This window comes from Cupressus sempervirens, chromosome 7 (genome assembly GCF_028749045.1).
Source record: "Cupressus sempervirens isolate cs-2001-9-10 chromosome 7, ASM2874904v1, whole genome shotgun sequence".
NCBI lineage: Eukaryota > Viridiplantae > Streptophyta > Pinopsida > Cupressales > Cupressaceae > Cupressus > Cupressus sempervirens.
Window position 1 is genome coordinate 778241817 of NC_143124.1, and position 17149 is coordinate 778258965.

The 17149-nt window shown below is 35.6% G+C and overlaps 1 protein-coding gene across 1 annotated transcript; it reads left to right on the forward strand.

Annotated features, from left to right (window-relative positions):
- Window positions 1-12447: 12447 nt before the first annotated feature.
- LOC149549643 (amino acid transporter AVT6A-like) lies at window positions 12448-16778 on the forward strand. The gene is made up of 7 exons (XM_089792952.1): window positions 12448-12649; window positions 12744-12883; window positions 14022-14489; window positions 14575-14727; window positions 15304-15507; window positions 15658-16123; window positions 16246-16778. The coding sequence occupies exons 3-7, from the start codon at window positions 14093-14095 to the stop codon at window positions 16364-16366; spliced, it is 1341 nt and encodes a 446-aa protein (XP_089649078.1). The 5' UTR covers window positions 12448-12649; window positions 12744-12883; window positions 14022-14092; the 3' UTR covers window positions 16367-16778.
- Window positions 16779-17149: the final 371 nt, after the last annotated feature.

The window sequence follows — 17149 nt, forward strand, 5'->3', positions numbered from 1 at the left end:
AACAATTAATCAAATGTATATTGTCTTTGATGTTACAAAAAATGTCATACATTCACCAGTCAGTGTCAGTCGAGCTCACTTGAGCAATTTCCCCATGTCTGCCAAGTATTCCTGTGTATGCCAAGTTAAGAAGTCAATGTCTACCAAGTTTAGTTGGGAGATAAAGAAAACTTGGAAGATAATGAGTGTTAACCAAGCTAAATCAATTACTAAAGAGAATTTGCAGAAGGCAGTGTCTACCAAGTTCACTCGAGAGACAAAGTAACCAGAATGAGAACCAATGTTAACTAAGCTCACTTGGTTAACGAAGGAAAATCTATTTTGGTTAGTGTCTACCAAGCAGGGTTGGCTAACGATAGATTTTCTTGTTTTGGCATATTGAGTTCAATTTATTTGTTTGTTGGTTCTAGATGACTAAGGAGATGAATAGTAAGTATTCTAAGTTGTATTCAAGCTGACTTAATAATGTGTAAGATATAAATATAAGGTCAAGTTAAGGATTGAATGTGTGCAAGAAATAGAAGATTTGAAGATGCCAAGAGGAAGAGAATTTGAAGGATAAGAAGAATATCCTTGAGGAGCTGAAAAGATACATTCGATCAGAAAGGATTCAATATTAAAGCCAGAATTGAGATATGTAATCAGCAATTCAGTTGCATCAAAAATCAGGTCATCTCATTGTTACTTTCTAACCATTGTAACAGTGATCTAAATCTCTTAACAGAGTTGGCTTAATAGCTAGTTGTAAATCCTCTAACAAGCTGACATTTCTATTTAATGTGTCTTGAAGACCTCTAACAAGGCCACTCCTAATAGGGTGATTAAATCCTCTAACAGGGTCACACCTAATAGTTTTTTTTAAATCTTTAATAGGGTTAGCTCCTAACATGGCTCACTTTAGAAGAGTGAAAACAATAACTAGTTACAATTGGTGGTTTTTCCCAAATCGGGTTTCCAAGTTAAATCTTGGTGTCACTTGTGTTCATGCTATTTCTTTTATGTGTATGCAACTAAGTTAAATTTAAGGTTAATCACATTAAGATCAATATATTCAGTTATTGGCAAGTTATAGTTGAATCTTAGTGCTTGTCAAGTTATAGTATTTGCTAGTGTTAATTGAGTGCCTGTGTGTTTGCTGAGTAACAATAGAATACAGTTTAATTAGAGTTTATGTTTTGATTTATATTGACATCTAAGGGATTTGAGATTTATTTTTGTGGTAATTGATTCACCCCTCCCCCCTTAGTTACTCGATTTATGCAATTGTAAATAAGCAATTGTTGATTCATGTATTTATTTTATATTTAATTATAATTTTAGATTTGTGTGGTTTGTTCTTGTTATATTAAATTCTATATTAAATTTTCATGCTTTACAATGCTTTTAGATTCTTAGAATAGTTTTTCCTTTGATAGTTTCAGTTTAGCTCCTATTGCCAGTTCTATTTTGGTTTGTTGTAGGTTTTCTTTCACATTTTCTAGCTGCATCCATCCCCACTTTGTATGCTATCTTCATCCCTTGAGCACATAGCCACTATAACTTTCATGAGTTTACGACCCCAGATTGATATTTAAATGCAAGACAAACTAGTTCACAATCTTATCAATTAACCTTAATATTAAAGCCACAGTTTGTCCCTACTAATAGTTCTTGAATGGACATTTTGAATTAGTAAATTTGATGTCCATCTCAACATGGTTTTTTTGCTTCGTTATTTAGAACTTCCTTTCATGATGTATGTTTAAGAAAGATATGGTTAAAATGTAGATTGATTCTTAGTAGGCATCAACTTCTGTGTAGATATGGAATGGTTAAATGCAATGTCTTTCAAAGTAGTTCTTGTATCTTATATTTTTTAATATATGGTATGTTATTTTGTAAATCAAGCTAGGATAAACTTCTTTTGGGTATTGCAAGAACATACAACTTAGATTAATGTTATTTTGTACTTAAGGAAGCTTCTAGATCTTGGGAATTTTGTATTGTTTTTAGATTAACTTATGTTTGATTTTTTTGGGAGAGGCTACTATTAATAATTGATAGATATGTGTGAATTTCATGAATCTAAAGTCACAATATCTTAAGCTTGGGTCTCCTCCCTTCAATTGTTGACACTTAGGATCCTTGTTTTTGAGATTATTAATTGTCAAGAAGGAGTAATGCCATTTGATAGTGAATGGACACTTAAAAATAGACAACCCTTTAGGGAATCTCAAGAGCCATGTCATAACTTTATAAGGTGATGATTGCAGGGCCAGACAGACAAGTCTTAAGATGAATAACATAATCAAGCTAAAAGGCCCTCTTGCGCAAACTACCTTTGATGAACCAATATTTGATATTTGTTTGAAAGAAGTCCTCCTCAGTACCCATTTCCTAGTTATCTAGGTTGTATTGCAAATTTTATGTAAATAATTCATAATGAATATAGAATGGTATTGGGTCTTGAGTGATATTCTAGCAATGTTAATTGAAATGGCAAGTATGCTTGACATAGATAAAGGTAGTTTGAACACAATGATCAAATGCCTCTTTAAACCTGAATTCTTAAGGAACCTAGAAAAAATAATGGCCAATCTAAGGGAGGATCTATTGGTTTGCAAACCATGTTATTACAATGTTCCTTAGCACAATAGATAGTTGGCCCCATTGTATCTGATCATATCATTCTTTGACCCTGTTAGGGTGATAGAGTGGTACCCAATTATTCATAGGAGCATTTGTTTCCTCGTATGTTTCCTGCATGTGAAGAGAGTTCGAGCTAGAAATTGGCTGGAACAATACATGGTAGAGGGGCATATAGGGGCCTGAGAAATGGAAAATGAAGTTAGTATGGAGTGCCTAGAGCTCCCTCCCCCAATTGAGGAAGAGTATTAAGAGGTGGAGGAACCTGTATCTTGGGTTCATATGCCAATTGATTAGGGGAGACTTCTGAGTGAAAAACTAGATTTTCTTAGATTGTGCTCCCTCTCTTGATCTTGCTGCTATGTCATACCTTCCCTATGGAGGATTTTGTGATGAGTATTGTAAATTGATCTTTTTACTCATTATCAATTTTATTGTTTATCTCACTGCTTAATTTCAAAACTATTTATCTTCCTGTTAATGGATAGTGGTTCTTTAAATGACTCTTAGGCTTTTGTTTCTAACATTAACAAGTAGAATAGAGTTGTATGCTTGTTTGGATGTAGTTTCCTTGGTGTTTTTTAGGAGACTGAAAGAGGAAACGCTGATTTGATATGCATGAAAAACTCAAGAGAATATTGAGAGGACTCAAAATTTCTTTTAAAATTATGGATTATGCATGGCAATATTGAAGGATTATCACCTAACTCTGTCCTCTCGGTGCCAACTCGAGTTGGGTTGTATATACTTTCAAATTAATACATGGCTTTGGCCTCTTGCTTATAATTTTATTATTATTGAAAATAATAAATTAGCTCCATATTAAACAAAAGAGTGATTTCACAATTCTTTATACTATGTAATTCATATATTTATAAGAATTTATCTGTAATATCTACAATTTTAACTTATAAGATTTTATATTAGATGATACATCCCACCTTTTTTTATTGATAATTATAAACATAATAAAAGAAACAATTAAATTAGGCAAGAGCCTATAACATAACCATAACTTATGAGCCTCTCATGGATAAGTCTTGAATTTGAATCTACTCAAACTTAACACATACTAATAATTAATTTGAATAAATAATAACAAGAGATGCAAGCGTCATAGTTCCTGCGATTTGAATTTTTGGTTTAAACAAAATAGAAGTAGCAATGTTCCCATTCAAGATCTATTAAATGGTAACTTTCAAAAGAATTTAAGTTGCTCCAAAAGTACTAACTATGCAGAAGTCAACATACATTACAACAGTACATGTCTATAATATATGCAATCAGAATCTTAATTCAAATATTTTGTCAATGACATTGATAAATTTTGTATGATACAATCTATGTTAAATCTTGACATGAGTGACTTACTATTGTTTGAATAATGTAAAACTAACTTACTTGCATTAGATACAAAGTCTTATTGTAATCATAATCTTAATTCAAATATTTCATCAATGACATTGATAATTACATGAGATGGTCTATGCTGAATCTTGATGTGAGTGACTTGCTATGGTTTGAACAGTGTAAGACTAGCTTATTTGCATTAGATAGAAAATCTTGCTTCAGATAAGATGGTGCCTTGGTATTTTAGCACCAAATTCACCTTATAATACAAGAAATATAAAAGATAAATAAGTTAAAAGAAAATAATGCAAGAACATAGAAAAATAGGCAATTCACATAGTTTATAAACAGTTGTACATGAATTAAAAGTTATTTTCAACATTGTTATTTACAAAATTTATTGTGTATGAATACAATGTGAGATTAATTAGATTATTCATTGATAATGAGTACATAGAATGCTAAAATAGAAAAAATGTAAGCCTTCTATTTTGTGCACCCTTACAATATAACTATAAAAAAAAGACAATAATTTAGAAAGTTAATAAATATATTATCAACTCATTTACTGTTTATTATTAAAAATAAAGAGATTATTTATTTACAAGTTCCTTGTGGATAGTTTATAGAGTATAAAAATATGGATAGAGATAGAAGAAGAGAGGAAGAGAGAAGGTTAAAATTTTATATAAAATTCAATATTTAAGTAGAGATATTCCAAATCAATAAATATAAAAGACAAAAGACATTTGGAAAAACTCTTTATATAATCATTCCATATTCATAACAAAAAACTTGAATTGTTGGTCTTTATATTGTTTAAAATTTACTACTATAATTTCAAATGTAAAAAATTACTAAATTTTTATTTTAATTTCTTTGATTTTTTAGAATGTAAAAGTGTAATTCCTATTTTTTTTATAATGTTCTTAAATAAACATTAATAAATAAATAATTATAAATAAAATGAAATCTAATATATTTATATTAAATTATTGTCACTAAATATTTATATAAATATTCTAGTTCACAATCAATAATTGAAAACGTAAAATAGAAAATTGACATACTAATATAAAATACTAAAAATAAAATAAAACTATATTGAAAAATATTAAGATTTAAGTTTTATTTCTTATATAAAGAAAATAGTCAACATGTCATGTCATTGATATAATTACTATTTGATCTTTATGTTTAAAATAGTTCTAAAAATGATTTTACATACTAAAAGAAGATTTCTAGAAAAGATGACATAAGTTATAATTAATGTATTAAAAGTAGTGTACAAAATATCAAATTGATTTTACTCCTTACTATTATTGCTCTAAGCCAATCAAAGAAGAGATGAATTATTATTTTTGTTTAAATCATTTAAATAGATAGAAAATTTAACACTATAGTTTATATAAATATTCTAGTTCACAATCAATAATCAAAAAAGTAAAATAGAAAATTAACATAATACTGGAGTCCCACCTAATGTAAAAATGAGTTAAGTTTGAAATGAAATATACTTTGAAGACTTTTAGTAAATAAATCTGCAATAAATTAATATTGTGATTTTTATAAATAATAATAATAATAATTTTATATATATATATATATATATATATATATATATATATATGTTGAATTATATAAATATTAAAATCAACTTTTATAAAAAATTAAAATTTTTACGTTAATCTATACTTTTATTATTTGATAGTTATGAGAGAATATGTAAAGCTCAGATATATTACCAATAAATATTTTGTAAAGAAATATAATGTTGACTTTGTAAAACATAATTTTATTGTGATTTATAATATTTAAACATGTAAATATAATTATATGTTGAATTATATAAATATTAAAATCAACTTTTATAAAAAGTAAAATTTTGACATCAATCTATACTTTTACTTGAGAGTTATAAGAGAATATGTAAAGTGGAACGATTGTATTTGGGTTTTCGCTCTACTAGGGTTTTTTGCTTCATGCAAACTTTCAGTTTTCTTGTGTATGACTCTTTGTCTGAGCTTTCCTTCTGTAGGCACCACTTGTCAAACCACATTTACTACGGGAGCTTTTAGGTTAGGATATAATGGCTCCAGCCAGCGATGAACCAGTTATTTCTTGTATTCACGTTGCTCCTTTGGACTGCCATGGCACCGCCTCAGAAAAAACCCCTATGCAAGTCCATCTCGAAGGTCTTTCATGAGGTAATCCTAACATTATCCTTCCTTTGCAAAAATTTGATGCTACTTGTGACTAGTTAGAGCAACATACCTTGATAGGTTATTTTTTTGGTAGGACTCCTCTTGAAGCTACACTCCGAGACTAGGTTAACAAATGTTGGACTCCTCATGGAGTCTACCTTGATGCTGTGCAAAACCTTACCAAAAGTTTTTTTTTAATTTCACTTTGCTAACCCGTCGCAAGCAAACATGGTCTTTAACAACGGACTTTGGTCTGTGCATTCCTCTCTGCTTGTTTTTCAAAAATGGTCCCGAGACTTCACAGTCTCGAATGATAAAAAGCTTAGGGTTCCTATGTGGGTCAATTTTCTAGGTCTTCCCTTGCCATACTGGCCTTTCATTGAGTCCATTGCCAAAGCCCTTGGCACAGTTGTCACCAAGGAGCCTGATAAATTTTTTAATGCTCACCCACAGTGATGCGTTTGGGTCAAAGTTGATCTTTCCAAGGATCTCAAGGATTCTATGGAAATCCAAATTAGAGCTCAAACCTTCTCCCAAAAGGTTCTTTACTTGAATCTACCTAACACCTATTATAGGTGCCAGTCTGCGGAACACAAGATCAAGGATTGCCCTCTAGCTACGCCTAGGGTCAAGCCCATGCCTAAAGAAGTGTCTGCCAAACAGGCCAAAGGAAAAAAGGAAGAATGGGTTACTATTAGGTGCAAGGGCAAGGTTCCCTTGAATCCCTTGTCCCCCAAGCAATCTTATGCGGCAGTCTCCGCGGTTCCTCCTATTCCCACAGGAGCGTCCGCACTAGCTAGCATGGGGACACAAGCAGCTTCCACATCGCCTATTCTAGGGGTTTCGTAGGTTCCAAACCCTGCTAGTATGCATGGGATTAAGGCGGCCGCTAGGGTTTCTACCTTGGCTAGGGTTCGTGCTCCTCTTGTAGTTTCTTCCATCGTGCCATCCGTGACAAGGTGTTCTCACAGTCCTCCTAGACGTGCAGAGATACCATAAGTGAAATGATAGGCTATAAGGTCAAAGGATTTCCTATCTAACTTCCACCCAATTTCTAGCTTCTTGTAGAATAGCTACTCCTCTCTTGAGGACAAGGATGATATGGAAGAGTTCTCATGAACTTCCTCTCCTGGAATGTTCGAGGTCTTTCAAACCTCCCTAGAAAATTCTATGTCCAAGGCACCCATCATAGACTTGGTAATTTAGATTTTCTTTGCTTGCAAGAAGTTAAGATTTTTGGTTTCATGCTTTTTGTTGCGTGCTGCGTCATTTGGTAGGATCACATTATGTTTTCCTCTCAGCATGAACCTGGCTGAGGTGGTGTAGTTACTCTCCTGTCACCTCGCCTTCATTTTGCTATTATTTCACACGGTTCTGACCCCATGCATAGAATTATCTAGCTTTTTTTTTCCATTCACAATCATTCTTTTGGAGTCATTAATGTTTATGCCTCCAATAATGTTGTGGAAAGGTCCCAGATGTGGGTTTGGCTAGCTGACAACTTGCCTCCTGCTACTTGGGTCATGTGTGGGGACTTCAATATGGTTGAAGTGGCATCTGACAAAGACGACATTCTGCCCCTTTGGTGGACAGCTAGGGAAAGAGAAGCTTGGTACTACATGCAAAATAAATTGGGCCTTTTTGATCCCAATATAAACTCCCGCTAGGGTAGTGGGGTCTGGCACACTTAGTCCAACTTTTGAGCTGGCTCTGACCACATTTTAAAATGTCTCGATCATGCTATGATCTCTGCACAATTTTTTTTCTCTTTTTCTAAAGATCGAGATTTGCCTATCATTCCCCTGATAGATGTGACATTATTCGACCACTATCCCATCTATTTTGTCATTTCTTGGCAAACAGCTGTCCCCAAGGTGGCCAAGTCTCAGTTCTTCCTCAACACATTTGTGCTGCTGCATGCTTCCACCATCTCGCACATCCAACATGTCTAGAATTTGGAGCCATGACTGCCATCCCAACGGGGATGGATTCAATGGTGGAATGATGTCATTACCATAACTGCTTGGTTTCTACACATCTATGGGCGCCAGCTAGAAATTTTCAGGAAATGCTCTTATGAAGCCAACACCCTAGCCCTCAAAAAAGCCTTTGAGGCTCTCATCTTCAACCCCTTTGATGTGGATTTTCAAATTCACCTTGCCAAGCTTCACCATGACAAGAAAATTACTGACAACTATGCTGCTTGTGGAGCTCAAATCAAGGCCTATCTCCACTGGTTGGAGGTTGGCGATAAAACCTCAAAGGAGTTCTTTTAGGCTCTCAAGGCCCGTCATACCAATGTTAGGATTAAAAAGATCAAACAGGGAATGACTATTATGTCCAGTCTCCCTAAAATCTTGCAAGCATTCGTTCATCATTATGAGAACGTCTTTGCTTCGCAGGGAAATTTGGTTGCTCAAGAGGAAGCTCTCAGAAAGTGTATCTCTATTACTCCAAATTGCCTTGTGGTTGAGCAACGTGCTTTCTGTGAGCAACTTCTTTCCCTCAGAGACCTTAAAGAGGTAGTTTACTCCATGGCGGATGACAAGTCTCCTGGGTGTGATGGCTTTCCCTGTGAATTTTACAAACAGCTCTAGGAACAAATAGGTCCTGACCTGCACAAAGTCTATCTCGAAGCATATCATACTAAAAGCTTAGGAGTGATAATAAATAAAGGGAATATCAAATTCACACCTAAAGCTGGTGATCCTGAGGACATATGCAATTGGAGTCCCATTACCCTTTTGAATGTGTCTTATAAGATCATTGCTAAGGCGTTCTCTCTCAAAATCAAGCACATGTTGCCTTTAATTGTGCGGCCTGAGCAAACTAGCTTTATCAGGTCCAGATATATTCTTGACAACATCATTGTTGTCTGGGAAGGTATGGAATGGGCTCGCAAATCCAAGCAGCAGGCTATCTTTTTAAAGATAGATTTTTCTAAAGCCTATGATCGCATTGAATGGCCCTTTATCTTGGCTATGCTTCAAGCTCTAGGTTTTGGTCCCAACTTTTTTTAGTCCGTGGAGATACTCTTTGGTGATGCTAATGCTTGCATTACCATCAATAATTCGCAATCCGAGGCTTTTGGACTTTTTCATTCAATCAGGCAAGGTTGCCCTCTAGCTCCAGCGCTTTATGTCCTTGCTGCTAAAGGTTTTGGCTATTTGCTAGCTCATTCTGTGTCTTCAGGGCTGGTTCGTGGCATTTCCTTGCTTGAATCTTCCTCCCAATTAGTCAATGGTCATTTTGCTGATGATTCCTTTCTTACACTTCTTGAGGATGAAGAAAACATAAAAAATCCTTTAAATTTTCTGGACACCTTTTGTCAAGCCTCTGGCTCTGCCATCCAATGGCATAAAACGCTCTACTACCGCCAGTCTTTTTTGCCAGCTCCACCTTGGCTCAGCTAGTTCCAATGGAAATGGGTTACTCACGGGGAAATCTTCCACTTTCTTGGCATTCCCTTTGCCTTCCAGGCCTCTCCTATGGAGCTTTGGAATGCTATGCTTGCCAAGATTAGCAAAAAGCTTGACTATTGGATCACCAAGCCGCTTTCTCTTGCTGGTAAATTCTAGATTTGTTCTAAGATTCTGGCCACCACTCATGTGTACTATTCTTTCTGTTGGGCACCCTCCAAAGCTTCCTATCTCAAGCTAGAACGTTTGCTCAGAGATTTTCTTTGGGCTTCTGGTTCTAACCATCATGGTTTTCACAGAGTTGCTTGGGATTTTTGTTGTCTCCCAAGGGAGTCTGGTGGTCTTGGCCTGCTTTCCGCAAAATGGATTATCCGAGCTATTTCTAGGGACAAAGCCTAGAAGATTCTAGTAAGGCACTGCATTTCTTTCGGCTTCCTTGTTAATAGGCCTGCGTGGAAGGGGATTGGATTTCAAACCCTTCTCATCATGCATGAACCAATGGCCATTCAGGGCTCATTTGTTATTAAGAGTATCTGGAAAGCCTGGGAAGCTCTTAAGCCGTGGCTTCGTTGGGCTAGAGATGAGTTTCCCAATGGGCTTTCCTTGAATCAACAGAACATTTGGTGGTCTCCCCTGTTTGCAATTTAGGGTACTCCTCTCACCAAGATTCAAGGTGTCAGTGCTCTGCATTTTTTCAAACGTGGCATCCAAACTCGTAAGGATCTCTTTTCAAGAGTCACCATGAGTTTCAGGTCATGGGAAGATATGCAAGTTCAGTACTGCCTTGTCAATATAGATCAATAGACTTTTGACCTTCTACTATCTTCCATCCCTGTGCACCGAGTTCATAAGGTGGGGATTCAGTCTATTCGGCCTTGGTAGCATGATTGGAAGTGGCATCTTGCCACTCCATTTGCCAATTATAAGCCCAATATGGGGTACAGATGGCTCTCGCCCCATCTTCTGATGGTTGACACGCTTAACCAGCGGTGGCATTTGCAATCTTTGCTTTCTCAATGGAGAAAACGTTTTCACACCATTTGGAGTGCTGATACAGAACCCAAGATTGCCCACTTTGCTTGGTGCCTTGCCTTCCAAGGTCTTCCCCTAGGGCCTCAGCTCAAGCACATTGGTGTTCCTGATCCCAAATGCCCCTTCTGTGGTCAACCTGAGTCCTTTTTGCATATTTTCTGGTTTTGTAAGCGTGCTCAAAATTATTGGCACTGGATTCATGATTTTTTCAAGCCTTTTAGGCCCGAACCATTTTCATGGCACATGATCTTGTTGGGTGATTCCCCCAGAATTCCTCAAAAATTCACTCAGATTTGACATACCTTCTGGATGGAAATTTTGTTTTCTCTGTGGAAAGATAGGAATGTTGTTCTGTTCACTCACAATTTTTTGGATGTTAACATTGCTATGTACACTAAGGCATGCATTTGTAACAATGTGATTATGTAGATCTAGGTGCAAGCTAATAAAGTTGCCCTAGAAGTTGCTCACTTACAGAATTTGTTAAATCACCAGGGCAATGCTCCTTGCACCATTCTCAGAGTTCCTCTAGATGCCTCGACTGATGCCTCTATGCCTCATGGCCACCGTTCTCGCTGCCAGTCCTCAGGTTGCCACTCGCGCATGCCGTGCTCCCAAGCTTCTCGCCACCGCTCTCCCAGTGGTGGTGATGGTGGATGGAGGCGCCGATCTGCTTCCCCACCCCATGGTGGTTCTGGCTGGTCCGACTCCTCCTCCTGGGCCTCGGCAGGCGCAATTTGGGAAATTTCCTCGCCTGGCTTTGGCGATTTCTCCTCCATGGCCAGAGGTTAAGGATGCAGAGGCTACCCTTGATCCTGTTGCTGCTGATGACGACTGGAATGTTCCTAGTCTGCCCCACAATCCCATTGATACATGGGGATTTCTTGATAAAGATGATCCTCCTCCCTCGACTGGCACTGCCTTGGCAACCTGAGGTTGTTTATTCTATTTTTTTTTTATGAATAGACACTGTTTCCAACTGAGGCCATGTTTTTAAGTCTGGCTTCGACCGTGTGAACTCTTTCGCGGGGTGATCTTGTATCCCCCGACCCCTTTTTTGTGAATTGTATTCTTAATATATTTTATTAATAGAAAAGGACTATTCATCAAAAAATATGTAAAGTGGAATCTTAATATATTTTAAATTTTTTAGAAGAAAAATGAAAAAACCACTAGCAAAAATATGATGAACCAATCATAAATAAGAAAGTCTTTCAAAAATAAAGATAAAAATAAGATAATTGTAAAACATTATAAATATAATGTAAAATTTTTACAAGGTGGCCAAACTAATTGTAGAACATGAGATGAAAACATAAGTCTTTGCCTATATAGGCGGGACTAAAAATATTAAGATTTAAGTTTCATTTTTTCTTATATAAAGAAAATAGTCAACATGTCATTATCATTGATATAATTACTGTAATTAATTCATTAAAAGTAGAGTGTGCAAAATATCTTAAATTTCTATGAAGAAAATTAATTTTACTCTTATTATTATTACTCTAAGCCAATCAAAGAAAAGATAAAATATTTTGTTTAAATCATTTAAATAGATAGAAAATTTAAAACTATAGTTTATAGACATATGTTTTAAAAATGATTAAGATTTACTATTTCAAATTACCATAACATCCTATAAAATATTTTGTTTTATATCCATTATTATATCCTGCCGAGAACTAATAATTAATCAAGGCTCATTTAAATCCAATTAAAACTTCTAATAATTATTCATAAATTAACCGCCACCATGACTTTTTGTCAAGTTTCTAAGTAGATAAAACCGTGTATGTTACGATATTTGATCTTAACATAATTTAAAATCCAAGAGAGACCGCTGCTTACAATCTGAAATTAATAAACTAAAAGCTCTGAAATAGAGATTAATTCTTAAGATGCGGGCGACAGGATAATCAAATTTATATATTGTAGCCTGCAAAGCATAAAATCTTTAATTAAAGAATTAGTTTGCCTGAGTAGTTATTTCTCAGACATGCGTACTTGACAACGCTGAAGGTAAGAATTTCACACTTTCCTGATCCGCGAATTTTGGGTATGACGTTTGACATAAGGGACCTTTTCAAAAATAATATTAGGCACAATTTTTCAGGGTTTTTCTTCAATTATTTGGGGTGTGAGTGGAAGGCATGCACATTATTTGTTTGACAAAATGCCTTCTGGAGTTCTGCAAGGATGAGTTGCTGAGAAAATCTTTTGGCGAGAGGCAACATAATCCGCTGCTTGGTGCAGGTACTTACATCATCTATCTGGTAAAGTTTCTGTGAGGATTGTTTAAAGAATTAACTTAGTATGCTATCACGTGCTGGAGATCCAAACATGGGATCCGTGGAAAAAAAATTCCTATTAGGCTTTTTGGGTAAGGATCAAGATTCATGTGATAGCCTATATCCATTGGAACTTAAAATCCATTGTTTTCCGGAGCCAGAATACCTGTCTTATTATTTGAAAGATAGTTGCCAAAAACAATCTGAGTGCCTGCAAACGGAAAAAGTGTATTGTTTCGACTCTGGAGAACCTTATTCTTCTAGGGATTGGCTTCAACAGTTACCCAATTCTTTGGTTTGTGATTGGTTTAGATATCCAATTCTTCCAATTCTTTGGAATTGGAACGAGATGATAAGTTTCCAACTTTTGACAAACTCAATGAAAACAAGGACTTCTAACATAGCCGCCTCTAAACACCAGTAAACAACCAGCATCTGTCCCTTTACACAATCTTTTCCTCAAGATATAGTCATACCTTTCTTTTTGTTGCCGTACATTGATTCAAATGGCAACACAACGTCCTTTTCCTAACCCTATTTCTCCAGGTGACTTGGATTTACAGCGAAAACCAGACATAAATTATCTGTCTGAGAATATTAGCACAATGATTTTTGTGAGTGGCTGCAAAATTGCTGCTTTCAGTTAGAAGAAATATTAGGTCGATTTTGAGCTGGTAATACTTAAACCTAAAACACAAACCTTGGCTTATTTTGATGATCTACTCCAAATCATGGCTGCATATGGGTTCTCAAACAGGGATATGAATCGATTCCAGAGACTTATTAGTTTTGGTAAACCAATAATTATAGTCAGTCATGAGAAAAATCACGAAAGTCTTCCAAACAGCAAAATTTAGTACTGTCATCTCTGTGAAGCAGTTAAGAGGATTTGCACGTCTCTCTTTGCTTTGTCGATTATGTACACCATTCTTGTGACTAGATGCTGTAAATTCTTTGACATCTTTGATGCAAAGAGTTTATGGTAGATGAAAACCATTTTGTGCTTTATAATATAAGAACCATTGGCGAACATTACCTTGTGATACTTTTGTTTTCATTTAATGCAAAACGGCTAATATTTATCAATCTAATAAATGTCACAGAAGGTTGGAAGCGAGTCTTTTATGTGCAAAAGGAGAAGTAAGCAATTGGAAGGTGTGAAAGATTTTCTAGGATGACTTTAGAGACTCCTGCGGTGGCAAAAGAAGAGAAAAATAGAGTGCCACTGCTGCCAGAGAAGGGACAGGATACGCAAGAATATGGACACAATGATGGAACTGTATTGGGAGCTGTGCTTAACTTATCAACAACAATTGTTGGAGCAGGAATTATGGCCTTACCTGCCACAATGAAGATCCTGGGACTCGTCCTGGGTATATCACTTCTAGTGGTTGTTGGATTTTTGACATATTTTTCTATTGAGTTTCTGCTCAGGTTTAGTAGGGCCAGCAATGCAAACTCTTATGCAGGAGTCATGGCCGATGCTTTTGGATGGCCTGGCAGAATTCTACTACAAATATGCATTGTAGTTAAAACCTTTGGTATACTTATAATCTATATGATTATTATCGGTGAGTTTGTCTCCTTGATTATGTGTTTGTCCTCTAAATCTGTAATTGAGAAAATTTTTATTGAAAGTGTTTTTCCTGAGAGTAGGTGATGTCATTTCTGGCACATCATCAAATGGTGTTCATCATACTGGTCTCTTGGAGGAATGGTTTGGAGTCTGTTGGTGGACTGGGCGAACTTCTGCCATGTTTCTGACAACAGTTCTTGTCCTAGTTCCATTGGTATCATTCAAGCGTGTAGGTGAGTTCATATCTACAACTCTTAAATTCTAAATGTGTACCATGCACATTGAAGTTTCATTGTGGTCCACTCCACCTTACAGTTGAAGTAAAAGCGAAAAGAGCAGCGTCTCCTAATCTTGCCCTGCATACTGAGCGGAAGTGCTGAAATATGAATGGACTTTCAAAGTTATACAGCCTTCGGGATTTGATTGTGTAAATAGTCACAGAGTGTGATCGGAAATGTGGATGCAAAAATTATTTACACTATCAAATTCAGAACACTCTATAACTTTGAAATTGATCTTATTAAATTTGTTCTTGTTGAGCGAAATAGCTGGACAGGCATCACCCAATTGTCAGCTGTAAATCTTTCTCCGAGTTTTATTTTAAAATTATCTGAATCTTTGCTACGAGTTTGATATAAAAATTATTTGATGCAAATCTTCTGGGACACAGGAAAAAAATTAAATTTTTTTTTGGTCCTCATACTTTCCAAGTTTTGATTTATACCAATTTAATTAGAGTTAGAGGGAAAGGAGTTGGTCTCTCAGTTTTTACATCTGTTAGATAATTTTGCTTCCCGATATGGTTGCAGATAACTTGAAATTTACTTCAGCATTATCAGTGTCATTGGCTGTTGTTTTTGTGGTGATTACTGCTGTTATTACAATCGCCAAAATGTTTCGTGGTGATATCTACATGCCAAGGCTTCTTCCTGATGTCATTGATCAGGCTGCATTTTGGAAGCTTTTTACAGTTATTCCAGTCATGGTCACTGCCTATATCTGCCATTATAATGGTGCTAAAGATTGCTTTGTTATTTGAACTTTCTAATTTACTATCTAAATTATCCAGATAATACTATAGCTAAATTAGTTAATTTAAATATTTAACATTGTCTTAAATATTTCAATTCAATATTGAGTAGAGATATGTTCGGCATGTGCAGTTCATCCAATACACAATGAACTAGCAAGACCTTCAGGCATGAAAACAGTTGTTCAGGCATCACTTGTTTTATGCTCAACTATATATATTACAACAAGTTTTTTTGGTTATCTTCTATTTGGGGAAGACACTATGAGCGATATTCTAGCCAATTTTGACAAAGATTTGGGAGTCCCTTATAGCACTCTTCTGAATGACATTGTTCGCATAAGCTATGCTCTGCATCTGATGCTGGTCTTTCCTGTGGTTCACTTTGCTTTACGCCTCAACGTTGATGGGCTTGTCTTTCCATCAGCTTCCCCTCTTGTACTGGATTCAAGGAGATTCACAATCATCACAGCAGGACTAGTAAGCATTGTCTTTCTAGGGGCAACATTCATACCTAGTATCTGGGATGCATTTCAGGTTACAGGGGCTACAGTAGCTGTATGTATTGGCTTTATCTTTCCTGGTGTTATTGTTCTCAGGTGAATACAATTTTTTTTGAGCTAAAGTTATATTGTTCTTCACTTGTTTGGACAATAAGATGGTTCAAACTTCAAAGCTATTTTAGTATAATATGCTAGCTAATAACAATTATTTACTGCAGGGATGCTCCTGGCATCTCAACGAGGAAAGATAAGGGGCTTGCGCTGATTATGGTTACACTGGCTGCTATTTGTAGTTTGATTGCCATATCCAGTGATATATATGATCTTTCAAAAAGCTGATAATATACGAAGCCCACAACAATCTTGAGAGTTTAATTTGTGTCTGAGTCTCTGTGGGTATATTTCACTAATTGATACTGGTAGGGCAAAGAGAATTGTATTGTGCTGTAATGAGCAATCAAGGATTAAAGAGAATTGTATTGTGCTGTAATGAGCAATCAAGGATTAACAATAATTATGTGCAAGTAGACATCACTTGCCATGCTTCTGAAAGGCATTAAAATGAAAATGGGCTGCTGTATGTTTTCTTAGCAATGAGTGGATTGAACTTTTGGACCAAGAGAACGCTTAAAGAATATGCTGGGCACTGGTTTTGACAATTATAACGTGTCTTGACATGTTCCCCTGGTATTATATATTCTCACTGTCTGTGTTCATCATGTATGAATAGAAGAGACTTGTTAAAAATAAACAGTTGAATCATTTTACTTGCACATTAAGTCTACAGCAGATGTAATGCCCCTCAAATCCTGATAAGTATTTTAGAGAACTAAGAGATGTAATTAGAACTCTGGGGTTATTTGGCTAACAAATGTGCAAATTTGCCATTCAGCGTGACAATGATAAATATGTTTTTAGGTTTCCCTTGACTAAGATGATGAGATACTATAAGAATGTACTTGATGATATGCTTTCTGATTATGATCACAAATATCGTTTAGTAGATGATGAGATACTATAAGAATGTACTTGATGATATGCTTGCTTATTATGATCCCAAATATCACTTAGTTAAGTATCATTCTAAGTGATTTTAATGATGTATGATGTGTATATGTACCA

Bases quoted from the DNA above. Each gene is read 5' to 3' on its own strand.
- LOC149549643 (XM_089792952.1), top strand. From the start codon at position 14,093: ATGACTTTAGAGACTCCTGCGGTGGCAAAAGAAGAGAAAAATAGAGTG. The intron at 14,490-14,574 runs GTGAGTTTGTCT...TCCTGAGAGTAG, and splicing joins AATCTATATGATTATTATCG to GTGATGTCATTTCTGGCACA. The intron at 14,728-15,303 runs GTGAGTTCATAT...ATATGGTTGCAG, and splicing joins GGTATCATTCAAGCGTGTAG to ATAACTTGAAATTTACTTCA.